The 20,669-nt window shown below is 36.8% G+C and overlaps 1 protein-coding gene across 1 annotated transcript in view; it reads left to right on the top strand.

Moving 5' to 3' along the window:
* The first annotated feature begins 7,296 nt into the window (after positions 1-7,296).
* Positions 7,297-20,669, top strand: part of dph6 (diphthamine biosynthesis 6) — a 91,508-nt gene continuing 78,135 nt past the window's right edge. The window contains exons 1-3 of the mRNA XM_067368067.1: positions 7,297-7,438; positions 7,518-7,609; positions 7,931-8,124. Coding sequence (XP_067224168.1) covers positions 7,416-7,438; positions 7,518-7,609; positions 7,931-8,124 — 309 coding nt within the window. The 5' untranslated portion in view covers positions 7,297-7,415. The remainder of the gene's footprint in view (positions 7,439-7,517; positions 7,610-7,930; positions 8,125-20,669) is intronic.

The raw sequence follows: 20,669 nt of genomic DNA, 5'->3' as shown, positions 1-20,669 counted from the left end.
AATAACATTAATTGACATTAATGACATTCCTCTGACATTATCATCTCTGGCTGATAACAGAATACTTCCTGGTTGTAACACTGAAACAAGCATTTTCTGTGAAGCTGCTTTGAAACAATATGTAAATGGATCACATCTGGGAACTTCGGCCCATTGTAGCAATTAACACATTTAGTTGAAAGGGACCTATTATGAGATGTAATATCAGTCTCTGGTGTCCCCAGAATGTGTCTGTGAAGTTTCAGCTAAAAAATACCCCACGGATCATTTATTATAGCTTGTCAAATTTGCCCCACTTTGGTTGCGAGCAAAAACATGTTGTTTTTGTGTGTGTCCCTTTAAATGCAAATGAGCTGCTGCTCCTTCTTCTGGAAAGGGGGCGGGGCTTTAACAGCTCAACAACAACAAAGCTGGAGAATCTCACGCAGCCAAAATGAGGATTGTCAGTAACGGTGTTCAGCCTTACATTGTTCAAACCGGAGTCGACACTGATGGAGAGACTCAGGAAGAAGTTACAACTTTTAGATGTTTCTGAATGGTTAGTGGATAAATTGATGTAGTTGCTGTGGAGTTGATTCAACTCATCCACTAGCATGTGCCGTCATGTTCATCTTTTGTGTTGAATCGACCCTCGTTTGTGAAGCAGTCCGGCGTAAAATGACGGCAACCACACTCGACTACAACAACTCTTCCTCTTCTCTAAAGCAGCTCAACATGGCCCCGCCCCCTTTATTGTGTGTTCTTGGGGCGGGGTTTATGTAAATTTTAGGGTTAGTGAAGGCACTAACCTGGGAAGAAGATCGTTGTAGCCCCTACCAGCAATTTCTATCATGACACATTTAATTAATAGCAATTCATATATGATTATTAATCAGATGGACTCTTTATTAGCTGCTGATGCTGTTATCATTAATGAATGGTTAAGTTCTTCATGAGTCTTACATTAAGTCAACATTATGTGTGCATTAGTTAACGATGAATTAATGCATATTAGTGTGCATGCATTGTAAAGTGTAACCGAAACTTCAGTGTGATTCAAGCAAAACTACAGATATAAAATAACAAAATATTATATTAGAACAGTATATGCAGTACAGTACATGAACACAGAGGATCCTGAGGAGAACACAGTCTGCCAAACGCTCAGGTTTTACGGCACCACGAGGATCTGTAAAGCAGAAGATGTACAGCATCTGAACAGACAGATCTGCTGTGCATTTGCGGGCGCATGAAGAATTATGAGCTGAACTGATTCCTTCTGATAGTCACAATCTGGATTTTGTGGTACGTTTGAGGCTCAGCAGACATCTGCCTTAAGTGCAGCTACAAATGCACTCTCGTTGCAGAGGAAATACTTGTCAGATGATCTAAATAGACTTGCAGTTATGACTCAATCATACTGTAATTTTGCAGGAAGTTGAAGTTACTCCTCGGAGAATTCGGCCTCGTCCAGGAGCTTCGATTTTCTGCCCTTTGTATGCGAATGGAATGTGCAGCCATTATGACAGAAGCCTAATACAGAGCGTAATGCACAGCAGCCATGCACTGGGTCATCGCTCATACGATGCGAAGAAGTACTTTGAAAAAAAGACTAATAATAACTTGTCAGGTCAACAAGTGCGATGGTGAAAATTTCTATAAAACGGCAAAATTGCTAAAAGTGTAATTTAAGGAGCATGTCAGGCTGAACAGAGGCTGTTTTGTTGTGCTCTTAAAAGAAGATGAATAGATCTGGAGCTCGTCTTTGTGCTAAACCTTGACTGCTCCTACTCGCTGGACGTCTGTGTCATAATTCCACCGCTTCTTATTAAGTGCTAAGTTTTTGTGTCCTTGTGTGACTAAAATGAGTTGTGTGAATGTGTGTGTGTAAATCAGCTTTGAGATGCACACGCTGTTTATAGAAAAGGCCAAGCGTTATTCAATGCATCTGTGCTTCTGCTCATATTGCCTGCATTGGCAGTCGATGCACCATCAACATATTTTGCTGTTTTTTTTTGTATGTATTTAGTCATTGTAAAGAATTAGTTATGATTTAACACTTTAGTGGGGAAAAAGTTAAATGGTGTTCTACATAGATCCCTTCTTCTTGACTCAATTTTAACGAACACTTCATGCCAAAAAGGTTCTATATAAGGAGGATTTCTTCTGCTGCCGTTCTGGAAGTCTATGGCAGCCCATAAAACAGTTTGTGGGAAAATTATGAAATTTGGCACAATGATAGAGAACAGTCTCAGCATTAACCAGAGCAATTTTGGAGTCTCTAACTCAATCCCTTTAGCGCCACCAACTGTCCAAATTTGCACTTTCGTTTATTCTAATAACTTTTGAACCGTAAGGGCTAGAAACAAGTCTCTAACTCTCTTTCCACCAATTGTTCAAATATGTACTTTTGAACTGTAAGGGCTAGAAACAAAATTTCCCCCTCTCATTCCTTGGCTCAAGATGATTCAATTGCAGTAAGTTATTCAAAGATTTTTTATAAACCAAAAACATTCTTGAATAACGCGCAAATACATTTGAAGAAGAGCACACCAAAATGGACATGAGGCTAATGCGACCACACTTGGTACATTTCATCCCAACAATGACCCAAGACTACTTGCAGCATTTCGGCACAGTGCCACCTACTGGTCAGGAGACATGAAAATGGCTATTTTTGCTTATAAATTCTGAAATTTGCCCAAAAATTGCTTTTGATTCAGTGTAGCATACCAAAGTCCCTTTCAAGGAAAGTCTGTTCACTCTGTGGCTAGATTTGCAACGCCTCGAGGCAGCTATTTCGGGCATCCAAGACCAAGTCCTATCTATTTAAATGGGGGAATCCTGAAATCTCAAGAACTGCTTGGCGAACTCACAATTAAACAACGCATTTCAAATCAGCAACAAAATCTGACATGAACTGTCCTATAAATGTTGTTTCTTATGCTCAAATAGCATTAAAAAGCGTATTTATTAGGCTAGACTAGCCAATGCGCATATGCTGTCCTAAGCACGAGTCCCAGGTTTCTATGCGAACCGGAGCTTCTAACAAAGACTATAGAGTAACACAAGATGCATCACTCATATTGTTTTGAATGGGAAAAAGTGCAACATGCAACATGGTGGAATAAGTCCCGCCTTCTAAATAACAGCTAATCGCCGATTGGTAAAGTCATCGCATCACTGCAGCGGCCATTAGAAGCTCCGGTTCCTATAGAAACAGTCATTGCCTCTGAAATGAGATGTGAGACACGCATTTAGGAAAATGCTGTTTTTTGCCATGATTCGAGCATTTAGAAACAAAATTTATGAGACAGCTGTTGTCAAATTTCAAATATAAAAATTTAATCGAAAGCTTGGCAAACATTTTTAGAGAATTTGATGTTTCCCCATTCAAAGAGATAGGAGCTGCACTTGAACGCCCGAGAGGCGTTTCAAAGATGGCCGCCGAGTGAAATGACTTACTCACCCTCATGTCGTTCCACACCCGTAAGACCTTTGTTAATCTTCAGAACACAAATTAAGATATTTTTGTTGAAATCCGATGGCTCTGTGAGGCCTGCATAGCCAGCAATGACATTTCCTCTCTCAAGATCCATTAATGTACTAAAAACATATTTAAATCAGTTCATGTGAGTACAGTGGTTCAGTATTAATATTATAAAGCCACGAGAATATTTTTGGTGCGCCAAAAAAAAACAAAATAATGACTTATTTAATGATGGCCGATTTCAAAACACTGCTTCAGGAAGATTCAGAGCGTTATGAGGGCATGAGGATGAGTAATTAATGAAAGAAGCATCATTTTTGGGTGAACTAACCCTTTAAAGGGACTTTGCTTCTAATGGGAGCTGCAGTGATGCAATGACTTTACCAATCAGCGATTGGCGCTTTTACTTAGAAGGCGGGACATATTTCTCCATATTGCGCTTTGCAGTTTCTCCCATTCATAACTAATATGAGTGAACCGTCTTTCTATATCTATAGTCTTTGAGCATACCAAGTCGAATGATCCCATGTCAGCCATGTTGGGCGTCAGCCATTTTGAATTTTGCCTTAAAATGCTGTATTTTTTGGACTCCTGAGGGTATCATTTTGAAACTTGGTATGTGTCATTGGCATCATGCCCTGAATGTACTCAAAAAGGTTTCAGACCAGCGCCACCTTGTGATCAAAAATTATAATGAAATTTCAAAAAATGCTAAAAGTGTTTGGATAATTTTGCCTAATTTAGTGACCAGTTTGATTCCTTGATACATACCGGGAACAATGATACCAATAATGCCATATTTGTTAAAAGATATTAAAAGCTTTCTGACTGACCAAACTGTTCTCAAATAACACATCAACTAAACTCTGCAACGCTTTCACATATCGACACCAAACTTTGTATGTGTCATATGGTGCGTTCAAGTCTTCCTGGGAAGTTCGTATTTACGAGGTGGGAAATCGTGTGTACGACGGTAGGTGCGTTCAAGTCACTTTCGTCGGAGTATGATGGCGGTGTGCCTTCTCTAAATTAATTACACAAAATTACAACACTTCTGCTTCTAGAAAATGTAGAGCAAATAATGTACATTAGTTGTATGTTGCTTTTTTATGTTTTTTAATTAATTTATGAAGCTGTTGTAAACTTTATTGTTGCATATTACATTTTTATACTGTGATGCTAATGTATTTTTTGCTGGGAATCAGCTTACTTTGTTGTAAATAGAAAAGCCTGACAATTCACTGCTAAATACCTGTAATATTGTGGTATTTCGCCATGTTTCTGACTGACACGCCCCCAACTCGTACAGATCGGAGCTTAAAGAAAATTACGAGCTTCCCACTGGTATTTACGACATTGTGGTGGCATTCATGTCAGTTCTGCTCGTAAATACGATCTTTCCGACATGACTTGAACGCACCAATAGTCTCCTTACACTGACCTCACAACATCAATTTGGTAACAGCGCCACCAACATGTGATTGAGTTTATGATTTTTCAGCCATTTTGACTAAAATAATCTAAAAATGTCTTTAATCACTCATTGTTGCAGTTGCTCTGAAGCTCCGAGCTCATCATGCCTTTTTGTGTTTGGACCCTTAATTGCGTCTTGCAGCTATATTTTCAATTTGTTTGTTGGGATTTTTGTTTAAAAGGAATTGATGTTCAAGTGTTTGTATTGTTATTTACATCAAAATTTATATGTAAATCATGATGTTGTTCATTTACTTTTGAGTCAGTTAACATTTCAGAGTGTTTGTTGAGTGATGAGAATCTACAATCAGATGAAAAACAATTCAATAAAAGAGAAATGCCTGATTCCAGCTAACAGAACATTCTGGGAACAGGTTAAAAAAGACCCTAGAGAGAACATTCCCAAAAATAACCAAGCAGGAACCATATGGGAATATTAGGAGAATGTTCTGCCTGATGAATGTTGAACACTGGATATTTTCAAAATCTCCTTTTGGAAAAACTAGTCTCATGTTAATTGTGCTGGTTTCAGAATAAATAAATAAACAGCGTACAGTAGCAGAAGCGAGGAAGCAGAGGGCTGGGAAGATGTCTCTTTCAATTGTGTACATTCAGACAGAAGGCGATGCCTTTGGCCGGCTCCGGGGCACGAGGTGAGGAAAGCTCCGGCACAACAACAACACACAGCAAACGCAGCATGAAAGGTGTTTGTGTCGGTGTGCGATTCTCCCTCAGAGGAAAACATCACCTGTGAGAAGATCCAGACTCCAGCAGCATCACGCTCAACAACTAATGCTGTGAGATTTCACTCTTTTGAGGCTAGTTTATTCTCATGTACACCTATAAGGCCAGTGCTCTCATTTGACCTCTATGGTTGGATGTTTATGTGCATTTGGATCATTTATTTATCTTCGGAATCTCGCAATCCCATTATTACATGCCATTCCCAAACTGGTCAATCAAACTTTTATTATACACACATACTGTATAAAAACGATACTCTTCCTTTAAAGGGATAGTTCACCAAAAAATGACCCATCATTTGTGTTCTATACTGAAGAAACAAAGTCACCTACATCTTGGATGTCCTGGGGGTAAGCAGATAAATATAAAGATTTTTGGGTGAACTATCCCTTTAATTCTTTATAGACAACTTGTTTTATTCAAATAAATGGAATCAATACAATACAGTTGATCCATAAATGGCCACCACACATATTATTTTAAAATAATTAAGCAGAGAGCTTTCTTGTTTTTGATTTGTCGAAATCAAAATTATTAATAAAATATGAATGAACAAAGTTCAAATGTTTGATTGTAGTTTTCTGCAGTCAGCATAACAGTATCCTTATATGCTTTGGTAAATCTTTATTGTGACATAAAAAGTTAAAATTATGACTTAAAAGTCAATTATGAGGGAAAAAATTAAAATGAGGTAAAGTCGAAATTATGACGTACTAAATCATGATTATGAGATTAAAAGTAAAAATGACATACTAAATCATAATTTTGACTTCACGTCATAATTGTGACAGTTGAAATGATGAGATAAAAAGTTAAAATTATGACTTAAAAGTCATAATTATGAGAAAAAAATTTAATTATGAGATAAAGTAGAAATTATTACAGAATAAGTCATGATTATGAGATTAAAAAGTCAAAATTACATATTAAATAATAATTTTGACTTTGTCATAATTATGACCATTGAAATTATGAGTAATAAAGTTAAAATTATGACTTAAAAGTCATAATTATGAGAAGAAAAATTAAAATTATGAGGTAAAGTCGAAATTATGACATACTAAATCATGATTATGAGATTAATTACATACTAAATCACAATTTTGACTTTGTCATAATTGTGACAGTTGAAATTATGAGAAATAAAGTTAAAATGATGACTTAATAGTCATAATTATGAGAAAAAAAATTAAATTATGATGTAAAGTCGAAATGATGACATACTAAGCCATGATTATGAGATTAAAAAGTCAAAATGACATACTAAATCATAATTTTGAATTCACTTCATAATTGTGACAGTTGAAATTATGAGACAGAAGTCGAAATTGTGACTTTCTATGACATAACTGACTTTTTGTCATCATTTCGACTTTATCTCATAACTATGATTTAGTATGTTGACTTTGTGTTTCATAATATCACGTTTTTATGTCATTTTACGTGTCATAATAAAGATTTACCAAAGAAATGTTTATTTTTCTTATGTGGCTTCCACATATATCAGATTTTTAAGCGCGTTATTTAGCAGGAGGGCTCGATCAGCGGTCAGTCAGAGCATTTCCCTCAGGCAGATCCTCAGACAGCCTCCTCAGGGGTCCTTCAGCCACCCGGAAGAAGAGCCAGTGTTTACAGTCGAGCGGTAGAAACACGTGTGTGATGATCAGCACAGACTGCAGTTACTGCTCTTGACTTTCTGTCTGTCAGCAGCAGCAGTGAAATAAGCATCATGAGAGTTGTTGCGTTGATCAGGTAACACGACGCTGCTTTCACCGTGATTACAGCGAGACGTGAATGTGCTGAGATTTAAATGTGTGTGTTTGTGTTGCAGTGGAGGTAAAGACAGCTGCTATAACATGATGCAGTGTGTGTCTGCTGGTCACTCTATAGTGGCCCTCGCCAACCTCAGGCCTGCTGCACACGGTGAGAGCATAATAATAACATGCTTTATGATTTCTGAAGGATCATGTGACACTGAAGACTGGAGTAATGATGCTGAAAATTCAGCTTTGATCACTGGATATAAACTATATTTTACAATATATTCACAAAGAAAACAGATGTTTTACATTGTAAAAATATATCACTATTTTTTTACTGTATTTTTGATCAAATAAATGCATCCTTGGTGAGCAGAAGAGACTCTTTCAAAACATTAAAAATCTTACCAACCCCAAATTGTGAATGTTTGCGTATATATTTGTGTGTATTTATACTGTCAGTAAGGCCAGCATTGTTCGTCAGCTGTTTCAGATGAGCTGGATAGTTACATGTATCAGACCGTGGGTCACCAGGCCGTGGATCTGTTCGCCGAGGCCATGGATCTGCCCCTCTACAGGCGCACTATTAAGGGCTCGAGTCTGCAGACGGGCAGAGAATACAGTCAGACTGAAGGAGACGAGGTGGAAGATCTCTATCAGCTGCTCAAGCTTGTCAAGGTGAACCGCTGGCTCTTCTTCTCCATCTTCTGCATGATTAAGTCAACCAGCACTAGTACTAACACTCATACTGATCCAACCTGTTAAAGAAACAGAAATGATGATGTTGAAACTAGGGCTGCTCCCGACCAAAGATTTTTCAAAGGAAAATGGTTTGAGGGCTGAGAAATCGTATTATATGCGACATTGCTAACATCATTCTACAATACAGAGAAATACTAAACCATAATAATGAGCCTTTAAATATATAAAGCATTAAGCTTGCCGCAGCACACCAGGAAAAATAATGATTATGAAGGTGTCTAAAATAAACATAAAGGAGACTGTCTGAACATTAATAATTTATTTATAAATTAGTGTTTTCTGAGTCAGTGTCAGATGCTGAATGAAGCTGGAGACACATCATCAAAAGAGATGGAAAATACATGTTATATTAAACATATAGTAAAGCTCAGTACTAATTTAGTGTTTTGATAATCAATTAATGTGTCGATTATTTCTTTGATTAAAATTTTTCTCCCATCTTATATTTTTTTCTTCATCATGTCCCTGCAGGGGCTCTGTAGGTTTCCGTGACTAATCTGTAATCAAATTTGTTGTTGATTATTTTCATTAAAGGGGACCTGTCATGCCCCCTTACACAAGATGTAAAATAAGTCTCTGATGTCCCCAGAGTGTGTATGTAAAGTTTTAGCTCAAAATACCCACAGATAATGTTTTTAGCATGTTAAAATTGCCACTTTTTGGGGTTGAGCAAAAACACGCCGTTTCAGTGTGTGTCCCTTTAAATGCAAATGAGCTGCTGCTCCCGGCCTAAGAGGGCGGAGCTTCAAGAGCTCATTCTCCGGTGTTAGGATTCAGTCAGGACGCACTATAAATCATAAACCGTCTCTACAAAAGCACGATTTAGATTTACATAAGAGTATGGGGACGTCTCGCCCATGAATGTTGTTGATCTGCCCTCTAAGCATAGATAACTCCCTGAGTGAGCCGCAGCAGTCTGCCAGTTCTGTTTCCTCACTATAGCAGCTGGAGATGTGCAATTTCTGTGCCAAAAAACATTAGAAATGTTCTGTTATTGGAAACTGTGAATATATGCTGCATGGAGATAGAACAGGTATAGTTTAGTTAAATTATCGTTATAACTTATATTGTCGTCTTGTTTTTATCCACTAGATTAGTGCAAGCTAGTTTTGAGATTTATGACGTTTATTTTACTTCACACAAAAGATGAATTGTCTGTTTTCACTCTAGAAAATCACTGTAAGAGCTTAATAAAACACTGCAAGTATGCATTAAAATATTATCCATAAACTTTCCCCCTTGCATTATCATCAACATACACAGCGAAGTACACAGAAACACTCGTTACAACTAACAGTACACAAATATATACAGACCTTATGCCTTTTCAGGTGGTGCTTAATAAACTGGTAAACTTTATATCTGTAAATTAACTCTGATGAACTGTAATAAAGTGCTCTCGCCTTCATTACTGCCGTATCCAGTATCACTTTGGAGACTCTATGTTTTGTATTGTCTCTTTGTACTGACATTTGTTCACAAAGCACTCCGGTGTGAAATGATTCACGCAGACATAAACAAATTTCGGTAGAGTTTAAGGAGCATTTTCTTTGAAAACAAAATGAATCCATCCCGTTTTCAGCAGCTCAGATTTGGGGAGTAAATGGAGAGAGATATGTGGATTAATCCATCCAGCTACAGAACACCTAAAACGCTCGGGAGACGTTCTCTTCAGTGCAGCAATGGTGGACTGTGTATAACTCGCTGTGAACTCGCTCAGTGCGGTTCTATGTTCAAACATCAGTGTCTGTCAACATTTGTGGGCGGGGCCTGTGGCTAATGTGACGTCACACTGCCAGGGATCTGGAAATGGCTTGTTCTGAGACACTGCTTATGATTTTTGGGGATTAAAAAAAGGAACGGGTGGATTTTTTATAGGGTGGTTGTGTACACACACTGCCAACACACATTTATAGCCAATTTTGCATAATTCGTTAAATCCCCTTTAACGAATTTATCAATTAGTTGCTGTAGCCCTATACTAACTGACCCTTCGCCAGGAGTTTGATTGACAGGCGATCTAACCAATCATAACGCAGAATCCACCATTTTGTCCGACAAAGCAGTCAGGGGAGTTAGTAGATTACGTCTGTGGACTTGAACTTGAAAAAAAGTGTGTACTGACAACATTCCTTGTGATGTTCATTCATGTTTATTTGATGCTATAAATTAACTACTAGGAAGAGATGATTGGTTCATGAGCCACTTGAGCTTGTTGCGACACATTAAAGAGGCACAAAACGGTATTTGTTTAAATTTCTTTAAAATTTACGAAATTTGAGACTGTTTCATATCAAAAGTAACCTGCTCTGTCTTGTCTGTCGACTCGTTGTCAGTGTCAGGAAGTGTGGCACATACAAATGACTGATGTTGTCCTCCTATATTTATATACTTAAATGCATGTCGCCCACCGTGCTCTGTTTTCCTAAGGCCACCAGGTGGCGGTGACACAGTCGCAAGGGCCCTTTCATCGCTGCTTGAAGCTTTCATTTATTTTAATTATTTAGATTAACATTAGAGCGAGCGGCCATGTAAAACAGTTAACGTTAAGCTACTACTACTTAAATCATAAGCCACGTTTGATGTCGATAAATGATAGGTGAATGTTTGGATTTCTGTCCCGACATTATTACCACATGGACCAGCCGTGTTAACGATCTGTGACTTCGCCACTTCCTGTGGAGTTATTTTGTTACTTCTGTGACTAACTGACTAAATAATATTTGATCAACCAAACCTCTTCTCGTTGACTAGCGTTTGGTCGACTAGTAGTGGGCAGCCCTGGTTGTAACCCTTATGATGGGTCTAATATGTGAGCGAACAGCTGAAGGCAGCACATTTGCCTGGAAAATATCAGTTTTGATGTCCAAATAATTGATTGTGTTGTGATTGATTAATGCGATGTGTCTCTCAGCATTTGTGATGTGTTTGCCTGTGAGACTCCTGACGCTGCTCGCATCACTTCCTGTATCTGAGGAGAAATGAGCAGAATGGGAGATTTCAGACTCCCACACAGCATTTCCCCTTATTTTCACACAAGAGTGGCATCAAATTTTAAGGGCTAGTTGTTTTGGGCTGGAGGAGGTTAGATGGACGGCTTCATGCGGCTCTGAACCGCAGACCTGTTCTGGGAATCGCAGGGAATTTAATGATTCTGCTTCCCATTTCAGTTCTTTTGAGGCAGCACAGCCCCATAATTGATGCTGACTATATAGTGCACTAAAACAACAACAACATTCTGAGCAACATCACAATCTGTTTATAGACCTTTAAAGTCAACATGATATCAAAATGGTGAGGCAAGGAGAAAGTCACACGTGCACACTGCAGTTACAACTGCATAAATAATGTTATGAGATTAGAGTTTTAAATATAGGATTATAGGAGGCTTAATAAATTATACTTTTATTTAAACTGCCAGTAGGTGGTAGCAAATCACTGTCTTAATGAGTGAGTCATAGAATCATTCATTCAACTGATTCGTTCAAAATGGCTTATTCATTCTGGAACGAAGCAAGTGACTGGGTCACTGAATCACTGAACGGATTCGTTCAAAACCCCAGATTCGTTTAGTAACGAAACAGCACTGTACAGAGACTCTTTTGCTGTGGCTTGTATGGAACTATTTTCATTGGAGAAATAGAGCAAAACAGAGAATAGTGACAATATTATGTCTAAAATGCCACTTATCACAATATTAACTTTTTGTTCACTGAACTGTTGTATAAAATCAATATCACATTTGTAGCCATGCTAATATTCTGGAAATATTGATTAAAGGTGCCCTCGAATGAAAAATTGAATTTATCTTGGCATAGTCAAATAACAAGAGTTCAGTACATGGAAATGACATACAGTGAGTCTCAAACTCCATTGTTTCCTCTTTCTTATATAAATCTCATTTGTTTAAAAGACTTCTGAAGAACAGGCGAATCTCAACATAACACCGACTGTTACGTAACAGTCGGGATCATTAATATGTACGCCCCCAATATTTGCATATGCCAGCTCATGTTCAAGGCATTAGACAAGGGCAGCCAGTATTAACATCTGGATCTGTGCACAGCTGAATCATCAGACTAGGTAAGCAAGCAAGGAAAATAGTGAAAAATGGCAGATGGACCAATATTAACTGACATGATCCATGATATTTTTAGTGATATTTGTAAATTGTCTTTCTAAATGTTTCGTTAGCATGTTGCTAATGTACTGTTAAATGTGGTTAAAGTTACCATCGTTTATTACTGTATTCACTGAGACAAGAGCCGTCTCTATTTTCATTTTTAAACACTTGCAGTCTGTATAATTCATAAACACAACTTCGTTCTTTATAAATCTCTCCAACAGTGTGTAATGTTAGCTTCAGCCACGGAGCACAGCCTCAAATTCATTAGGAATCAAATGTAAACAACATAACAGTATACTATACTCACGTAATCCGACGCATGCATGACGAACACTTTGTAAAGATTCATTTGAGGGTTATATTAGCTGTGTAATCTTTGTTTATGCACTGTTCAAGGCAAGCGCGAGCTCCGTGGGCGTGGAGCACGAGATTTAAAGGGCCACACACCCTGAATTGGGTTGGATGCATTTTATTAATTCTGGTGGCATTAATAAATAATGTCTGACCCTGCTTCAAGAGAAACATTGATGAAACACTGGTATCTTTAACAGTGTTGTGTATTGTTTTCACTCTTTAGAAAGAGCGACATATTTGGCACCATGATTTGAAATAAACTGTGAATTTAAAGTTTGACATCACATTAATTACGAAACATGAATCATTAATCATTTCAATCTATTGACAGCCTTAAGCTACCATTGAAAACATAATTTTGTTTAAAGAGTCATGCTGTTTTGACCATTATTCTCTTTAGATTTAGTCAAATTGACTATAACGAACAGGTTTGCTTACATGGCTTTAGTTTGGTGAATGAAGTTCGAGGTTATGATGGTCGTGTCTGAAATCCCTTGCCAATTATTATGCTTTTTTACCAGCAAATTTCCTTTAATAAATCTTGTCAATTTCGAAGTGTTTATATCCAAAACAAACGATCTTGGGAGATGTGATCTGTTAGGTGATTCCGTTGCTTACATTTTGTTTATCAATTGAGGTTGCAATGATTTAGTTTAGTTGTTATAAAGTTGTTCACGAGTTATACAGTTCAAGTAAAGTCAAGTCTCGAGTCATTGGATCCAAATTCAATTCATTTAGTCAGGCAAGACTTAAGTCCTTAAATTTGCAAGTCAAGTCATGTGACTCGAGTCCCCCACCTCTGCAAAATGGACAATTTCAGTTTTTTATGGAATATTGCAGTGTTTGTACTTAATGATTTATTGGTGCTCATCATTGTTTTAAATTCATGTTTCTTGTAATCTTGAATCAGAACTTCCCCTAACAGCATATAAGCAATACCCAGTGCCCAAGGAAGTCGACCGGAAGTTGAAGTCGGCCACGTGCTGCCATCTTGTAGCAGACCTTCACTTGCGTTAGCATCCCATTGACTCCCATTCATTTTGCCGTCAATTTGACAGCGAATAACTTTACATCTGAGGCGTTTAAAGACTCAATTTGTCCATTATTTATTTTCAAAGATACACGACAATGTATAAAGGGCTCCATTACCTTCTATGTTACATTATGGCCCCGTAGAAACAGTTTTTGTAAAAATAAGCTAACGATTGCGTCATAACCACTCGACTCTCTGTCGCACACTAGAGAAATTACCGTACAGACAGGAGGCGAAGCTCGCAGGCAATCGGGGAGATTATCTTAATATGGTGTACTGGCGTTAAATTTTAAAATACTATACAAAATAATTAATCAGAATACTTACTCCTGCTCACTCACGCCAAAGAACTCCCCGCTCAAGCTCGCCGTCTCTGCAAGATTAACGATGGCAGTTTTCACGCACAGCTACTAGAAGATTTACATCTGTCATACAGGTTGCTGACGTCATCAAGCTTAGTGTGAGTCTGCGCGTCAGAAACGGAAGTGCTAAAAATCACTAAAAATGGGCTTCACTTGACTCAATTGAGTTCCAATGGGGTCGCTGTGTCCATTTCTTTTACTGTCTATGGCAATACCACACATGAGCGAGAGAGCGCTGTTTTCCCCAATATCAGCACTACTGCAAATGTGATAATGATTTTGTACAACAGTTCAATAAACGATAAGTTAATACAAGGTGTTTTACATTTTACACTCAGAATATTGTTTTTGCTCTATTTCACCAATGAATAGCTCCAAACAGATCCACAGTAGAGCCATCGTGTGCGTCTCTGAGCAACACCTTGATGTTTCCGTTGTGAATGAATCCATGTCTTTGAATGAATTGGTCTAATGAATGATTCAACGACTCACATGACAGTTGCTTTGTCCCTGCATGAATCGGCTGTTTTGAATGAATCGTTTGACTGAATGATTCAATGACTCTCTAGTTAAGATTTGCTGCCACCTACTGGCGAAGGGAGTAAAAATGGTGATATTTTACAGTAAGGTTAATTTGTTAACATTGAATAATGCATTAACTAAGAAGAGCTAACAACAATGAATACATTTGTTACAGTATTTATTAATCTTTGCTAATGTTAGTTAATAAAAATACAGTCATTCATTGTTCATGTTAGTTTACTTTGCATTAACTAATGTTAACAATTACAACTCTTGATTTTAATAATGTATTGGTAAATGTTGAAATTAACATTAACTAAGAAGCGATTAGTAACTGCTGTAGAATTATTGTTTATTCTTACTCCATGTTAATGAAACCTTATGAAAACTTAGTGTAAATTGTTACCGTTAAAATCAACTTTTAAAGCGCTTTTGAAATTAAATTTTTTCCCAAATTCCATTTTCCCCCCAAATTCTTTTTTTTCTTTCTGCATTCCATTTTAATGGTTTGAAAAAAAAGCATGCCATTCAATCAAATTCATAAAGCTTTTTTATTTACTTTTTTTTTACAATAATTTTCAGAAATTCTGTGCTTTATTTTTTCTGAATGTATGATTTAATTCAAATATATTCAAATTTACCATCAAAAATGTTGGTAATCAAATGAAGACATAAATCATTAACAGTTTATTTAATCTTTTATAATGTTATCAAATAAATGAAACAATTCCTGTCATTTTTGGCAAACAAAGCGCTGCACAACATGGAAGAAAAATTGTATGATTATTCATATTTGTGTGATTATTCATATTCAAAATTAAATTATTATAATTATCATAATTTCTTCACATTAAACTGAACTTTTACTTTGGCGCCGGGAGTTTTATTAAATCAGCCCTACATCTGATTTATTCATACAAAATTGACCAAAAATCCATAACATTCAATGACGTTATATACAGTAAATTCTATTTTTATGATTCTGCGATTCTGTCTGTATTTTCCGCATCTTAAAACATGACATGAGAGTGAGGAAATGATGACAGAATGAGGATTTTTACCTGAACTTTCCCTTTAAATCTCAGTGTACCTGATCAACCCATTCACAGACGTGTCTGAATATCTGCTGTACTCTAACTGCTGATGTCTAAACATCATGGGGTCAGAGGTCAAGAGGTCACAGGTCATCGCCTCTAGGGGCATCAGATTGTTGACTCCTGATGGTGTGTGTGTTCATGTATATATGGTTTGAAGACACAGATGTGTATAATGACATGGGTATTGCAATGTAAACACTTCCTGTGTCCTTGTAAACCAACTGGTTATAAAAAAAAAAAAAACAGACTGAACAGTGGTGTTGTTTTTTTTTTTTTTTATTAAAAAATTGCAGAAGGTTGTCTGTGATGGGTAGGGTTAGTATAGGAGGACAGAATATACGGTCTGTATAGGGCCCTATGAAATCTGTTTTATTTTTTCCAAAATTGTATTTTATTCCAAATTCTTTTTTTTTTTTCTGGGTTCCATTTTAATGGTTAAATTTAAATTTTATTAATCAAAAAAGCATGTCTAATGAATTGAAATCATGAAACTTATACAATTTAACAATTTATTAAAAGTTTAACAAAAAATACATTTTTAGGGCCCTATAAAATACTTTTTTTTTCTTCTCAAATTCCATTTTTTTTCCCTTTTTTTAATTCAGTTTTAATGGATTAATTAAATTTTAAATAATCAAAAAGCATGTCTAATTAATTGAATTAATAAAAACAACAATTTTTTGTTTAGTTTTTTTGTTTTTCATAAATTCTGTGTTGTGTATTTTCATTTTTCGGGCAATCAAATGAAGGCATAAAACATTAATTTATCTTTTAAAAATTAATGAAATTAAACAAACTTGTCAAACAAAGTGCTGCACAACAGAGCTTTACTGTTAAAATTAAAACAAATAAAGTTTTAATAATAATTTATTATTATTATTATTATTATTATTAGTATTATTATTACATTGAGACGTAGCTAAATTCTACTCTACAACAGTAATACATTTGTCACTATTTCTTCATGGTAAACCAAACCTTTATTTTGACAGGTTGCAGTGAAGATCTTTGAGTTTCTGTGTGTTTATGATATGACGAGAGTTTTTCTCAAATGAAATGGTAAAATGCTCATGATGTGACTCTCAGGGTGGCTCTGGAGATGAAGTTCATGCATTCATGTCTTCATATAGTATAGTGTGTACTGACCTACTTTTTTATTTATTCATCAAAAATTTGACAATTTCCGTGACAATCCACGTTATTACAGTACAGGACGGCCTCGTACTGAAGTGTGATGTTTGAACTGCAGCGTTGGTTTATAGAGGGTTAGACAGTCGTGTTTACATGATGCTGATCGCCACTGTAAATAATGTTTAGCTCATTTTTCACTGTAGAGCTGCAGCATTAAATGCACACGTCAAGCTGGTGTCTTAATTTAACACAGAAATAGTGTTATTAGAGATGGTAGTGGTGCTGCTGCTGCTGTTGTGTTCAGATAAACCTGTGTTTGGATTGTTTGCAGTGTAGAGTCTCTTACTCATATCCAGCTCTTAAAGTCACCATGACATCAAAACTGATCATTCTTATTTTTTTATGATTTCTGAAAGATCATGTGACACTGAAGACTGGAGTAATGATGCTGAAAATTCAGCTTTGATCACAGGAGTAAATTACACTTTACTATATATTCACATAGAAAACAGATATTCTAAATTGTAATATTATTTCACAATTTTTACTGTATTTTTGCAGTCTTGGTGAACAGAAGAGACATTAAAGCATTAAACAAACACAGAATTGTGCTAATATGCTGCTGAAACAGCTGTTTAAATGGTCTCTGTACATTTATAATTGTAATTCAGAATTATTGTTCATATTTCAGTTTTACATAATTCATCACAGTATTTATTTTACTCTTTTTGTCGATGCAAGTGTTTTTTGCACAAGTTTCTAGTGTTATTTCAGCATCAGATCATCAAGAATGATAATTCACTTTTGATGATGACAAAATTAGCCAAATAAAAAAAAAGTTCCTTTGTCCGTCCAAATTATTTCAGGATATCAAAAAGATTTTTTGTTAAAGCGCGTGTGTATGTGTGTGTCAGAAGAGCGCGGTTTGATTTTGGGTGACAGGAAGCGTACGATAATGAGCTGTTAAATCTCTGGTACAGGAGCGAGAGCGTTTTAGCATCAGAAGTGTGTTCTGTTTGGGAAGTGTGATATTTTAAAAGATTCATCCAGCACTTTGACTTAATTAGATGTTATCTTTTGAGCAAATGACGCTTGAGCAGAAAGGAATGGCTGTGTTTTAGGTGTGCCGTTCAGTGTGTGTGATGGTGCAATAGTGCCATCTATAGCTGCACACGTGAAGTTTCTGCTCTTCAGGAATCAAAAGAACGTGCAGTTTTATTTTGCATTATTATTAATGGAAAGCTGTTTATATATCTCTTTACACAGTATGATGACATGCACATGTGCTTTAATTGTCTCAGTGCTTCATGTGTGCCATGAGACCGATCTGAGATCATGATTGGAGATTGAGTTGATGTTCATCATGTCATATAGACTGAGTCTGATTCAGATAGAAAAGAAAAAATATAATTCTAAAGAAATTTTCTGTCAAAAATGGCTTCATTGCCCCCACATGTATAGAAGTTCCTGATTTTTTTTTTTTTTTTTTTTTGCATATTGATTATTTTGACTTTGTTTTTTTTTATTAGAAGTGATTGTTTTTTGTTTTTGTTTGCTTACAGCGATCCTCAAATATGATTATGATGGGTTTTGAGAATAATAGAACAGATGAAATCCTCACACATCAAAAACACAGCAGTCCTTTCAAGATCTGTGAAGAAAACAATGAAATTTCAAGTCAGAAGACAGAAGACGAATATCGACGGGTCTGTTTGTGGCTCTGCTGTGAGATTGTGTGAAATATAATGACGGCGCGTGCTTTCAGCAGATCTGTGAACAATAAAATAAAATATCACTCCGTTTTATGTGCACGATACAATATGACTGTATATGTTAATTATTATCATAGTTAAAACAGCTACACTATGTAATAGTCTTAGTTAAAGGATTAGTTCACTTCAGAATTAAAATTTACTCACCTCCATCATGTCATCCAAGATATTCATGTCTTTCTTTCTTCAAGAAAAGAAAAGAAATTGAAAAGAAATTAAGAGGAAATCATTCCAGGATTTTTCTCCATATAGTGGACTTCACTGGGGTTCAACGGGTTGAAGGTCCAAATGTCAGTTTCAGTGCAGCTTCAAAGAGCTCTACATGATCCCAGACGAGGAATAAGGGTCTTATGTAGAGAAACCATTGGACATTTTCTAAAAAAAATAAAAATGACATACTTTTTAACCACAAATGCTCGTCTTGCACTGCTCTGAGATGCTCCACGCATGACGTAATCATGTTGGAAAGGTCATGTGTGACGTAGGAGGAAGTACTGCGGTAGGGTGAAAAACTTTGAAATGTCTGACACCGTTGTTTTACCTTTTTTTGTAAAGGCCGTTCGACTTAGTCTTTGCACGTTCGCTTACGTCACGCACGACCTTTCCAACATGATTACGTAATGTGTGGAGCATCACAGAGCAGTGCAAGACGAGCATTTGTGGTTAAAAAATATATAAATTTTATTTTCTTTAGAAAATGTCCGATACTTTCTCTAGATAAGACTCTTATTCCTCGTCTGGGATCATGTAGAGCTCTTTGAAGCTGCACTGAAACTGACATTTGGACCTTCAACCCGTTGAACGCCAGTGAAGTCCACTATACGGAGAAAAATCCTGGAATGTTTTCCTCTTAATTTCTTTTTCGACTGAAGAAAGAAAGACATGAACATCTTGGATGACATGGAGGTGAGTAAATGATCAGGAAATTTCACTCTGCTGTTAGAGAATGAACTGGTCGTTTGGGCCGGATGATTATTGTCGGAGGCTCCACATGCTCATGTCATGAGATTCAGCGAGTGCTCGGTCACCGTTAGATGTTCAAACGCTTGCTTCCGCCGGCGCGTGTGAGAAACACACTCAAATCAGAGGTGGAGCTACATCTGCTCTTTAAGAGCCTCACGGGCCCCGCGCTCCGCTCCATTATCGACATCAGCAGACGGGCCGGCCCCGTGAGAGCGGGGTCCATCAGGCCCTCCAAACACGCCTTTGTTTTCTCTCTTCCTCCCCGGCTCCAGCTTTTATCCGGCGGCTTCCGTGGAGCTGCAGGTGTCCAGGTGGATTTCTGGGGGCCACAGGACCAGGCCGATCGATCGCTCGAGGTGTCAGGAGCGAAAAAAAATCAAACCCGTCTCTGATTACTTCCACATTACTGCTGAAAAAGAACATAAAAAGAAATGGATACCTTTAAACCTGCTTAATACATAAATGATGACCTCTCGGGTCACTCCCGGGACGCCCGCGATCGATGCGAGAGCTAATAGAAGAGAGCTTTACCTGTGTGGAGGAACGCTGAACGCTTCATCCTCATTACAGAAGCCGCTGCCGCCACGGTTATTTGATTACTGTCGACGTGACATTTACATTGCAGCAGGTCTTAAAGTCTTCATGTTACGTTCTGCTGCAGCTCCTGTTTGTTCTGCTCTGTGTTTTGAAGCAAAATAAAAGATGTCATCATTTACTCACCCTCAAATCGATCCAAACTCTGCTATTTTAGTATCATTGAGATACTGTTACAGTTTATATCAGTATTTATTTTTAAATGATCTGTTAGTCATTTTACTGTGTTTTTCTCACATTTATTGTTTATACATATATACACTACCAGTCAAAAGTTTTTAAAAGAAGTCTCTTCTGCTCAACAAGGCTTCGTTTATTTGATCCAAAATACAGCAAAAACAGTAATATTGTGAAATATTTTTACAATTTATATTCATCTAATCATAATTCTGTGTTGTCTATGATTGTTTAATGTTTTTGAAAGTCTCTTCTGCTCACCAAAGCTGCATTTATTTGAAAAAGTACAGTAAAAACAGTGAAATATTATTAGTTTAAAATATCTGTTTT

This window comes from Chanodichthys erythropterus, chromosome 18 (genome assembly GCF_024489055.1).
Source record: "Chanodichthys erythropterus isolate Z2021 chromosome 18, ASM2448905v1, whole genome shotgun sequence".
Lineage (NCBI taxonomy): Eukaryota > Metazoa > Chordata > Actinopteri > Cypriniformes > Xenocyprididae > Chanodichthys > Chanodichthys erythropterus.
This window is presented reverse-complemented; position numbering and strand designations above follow the sequence as displayed.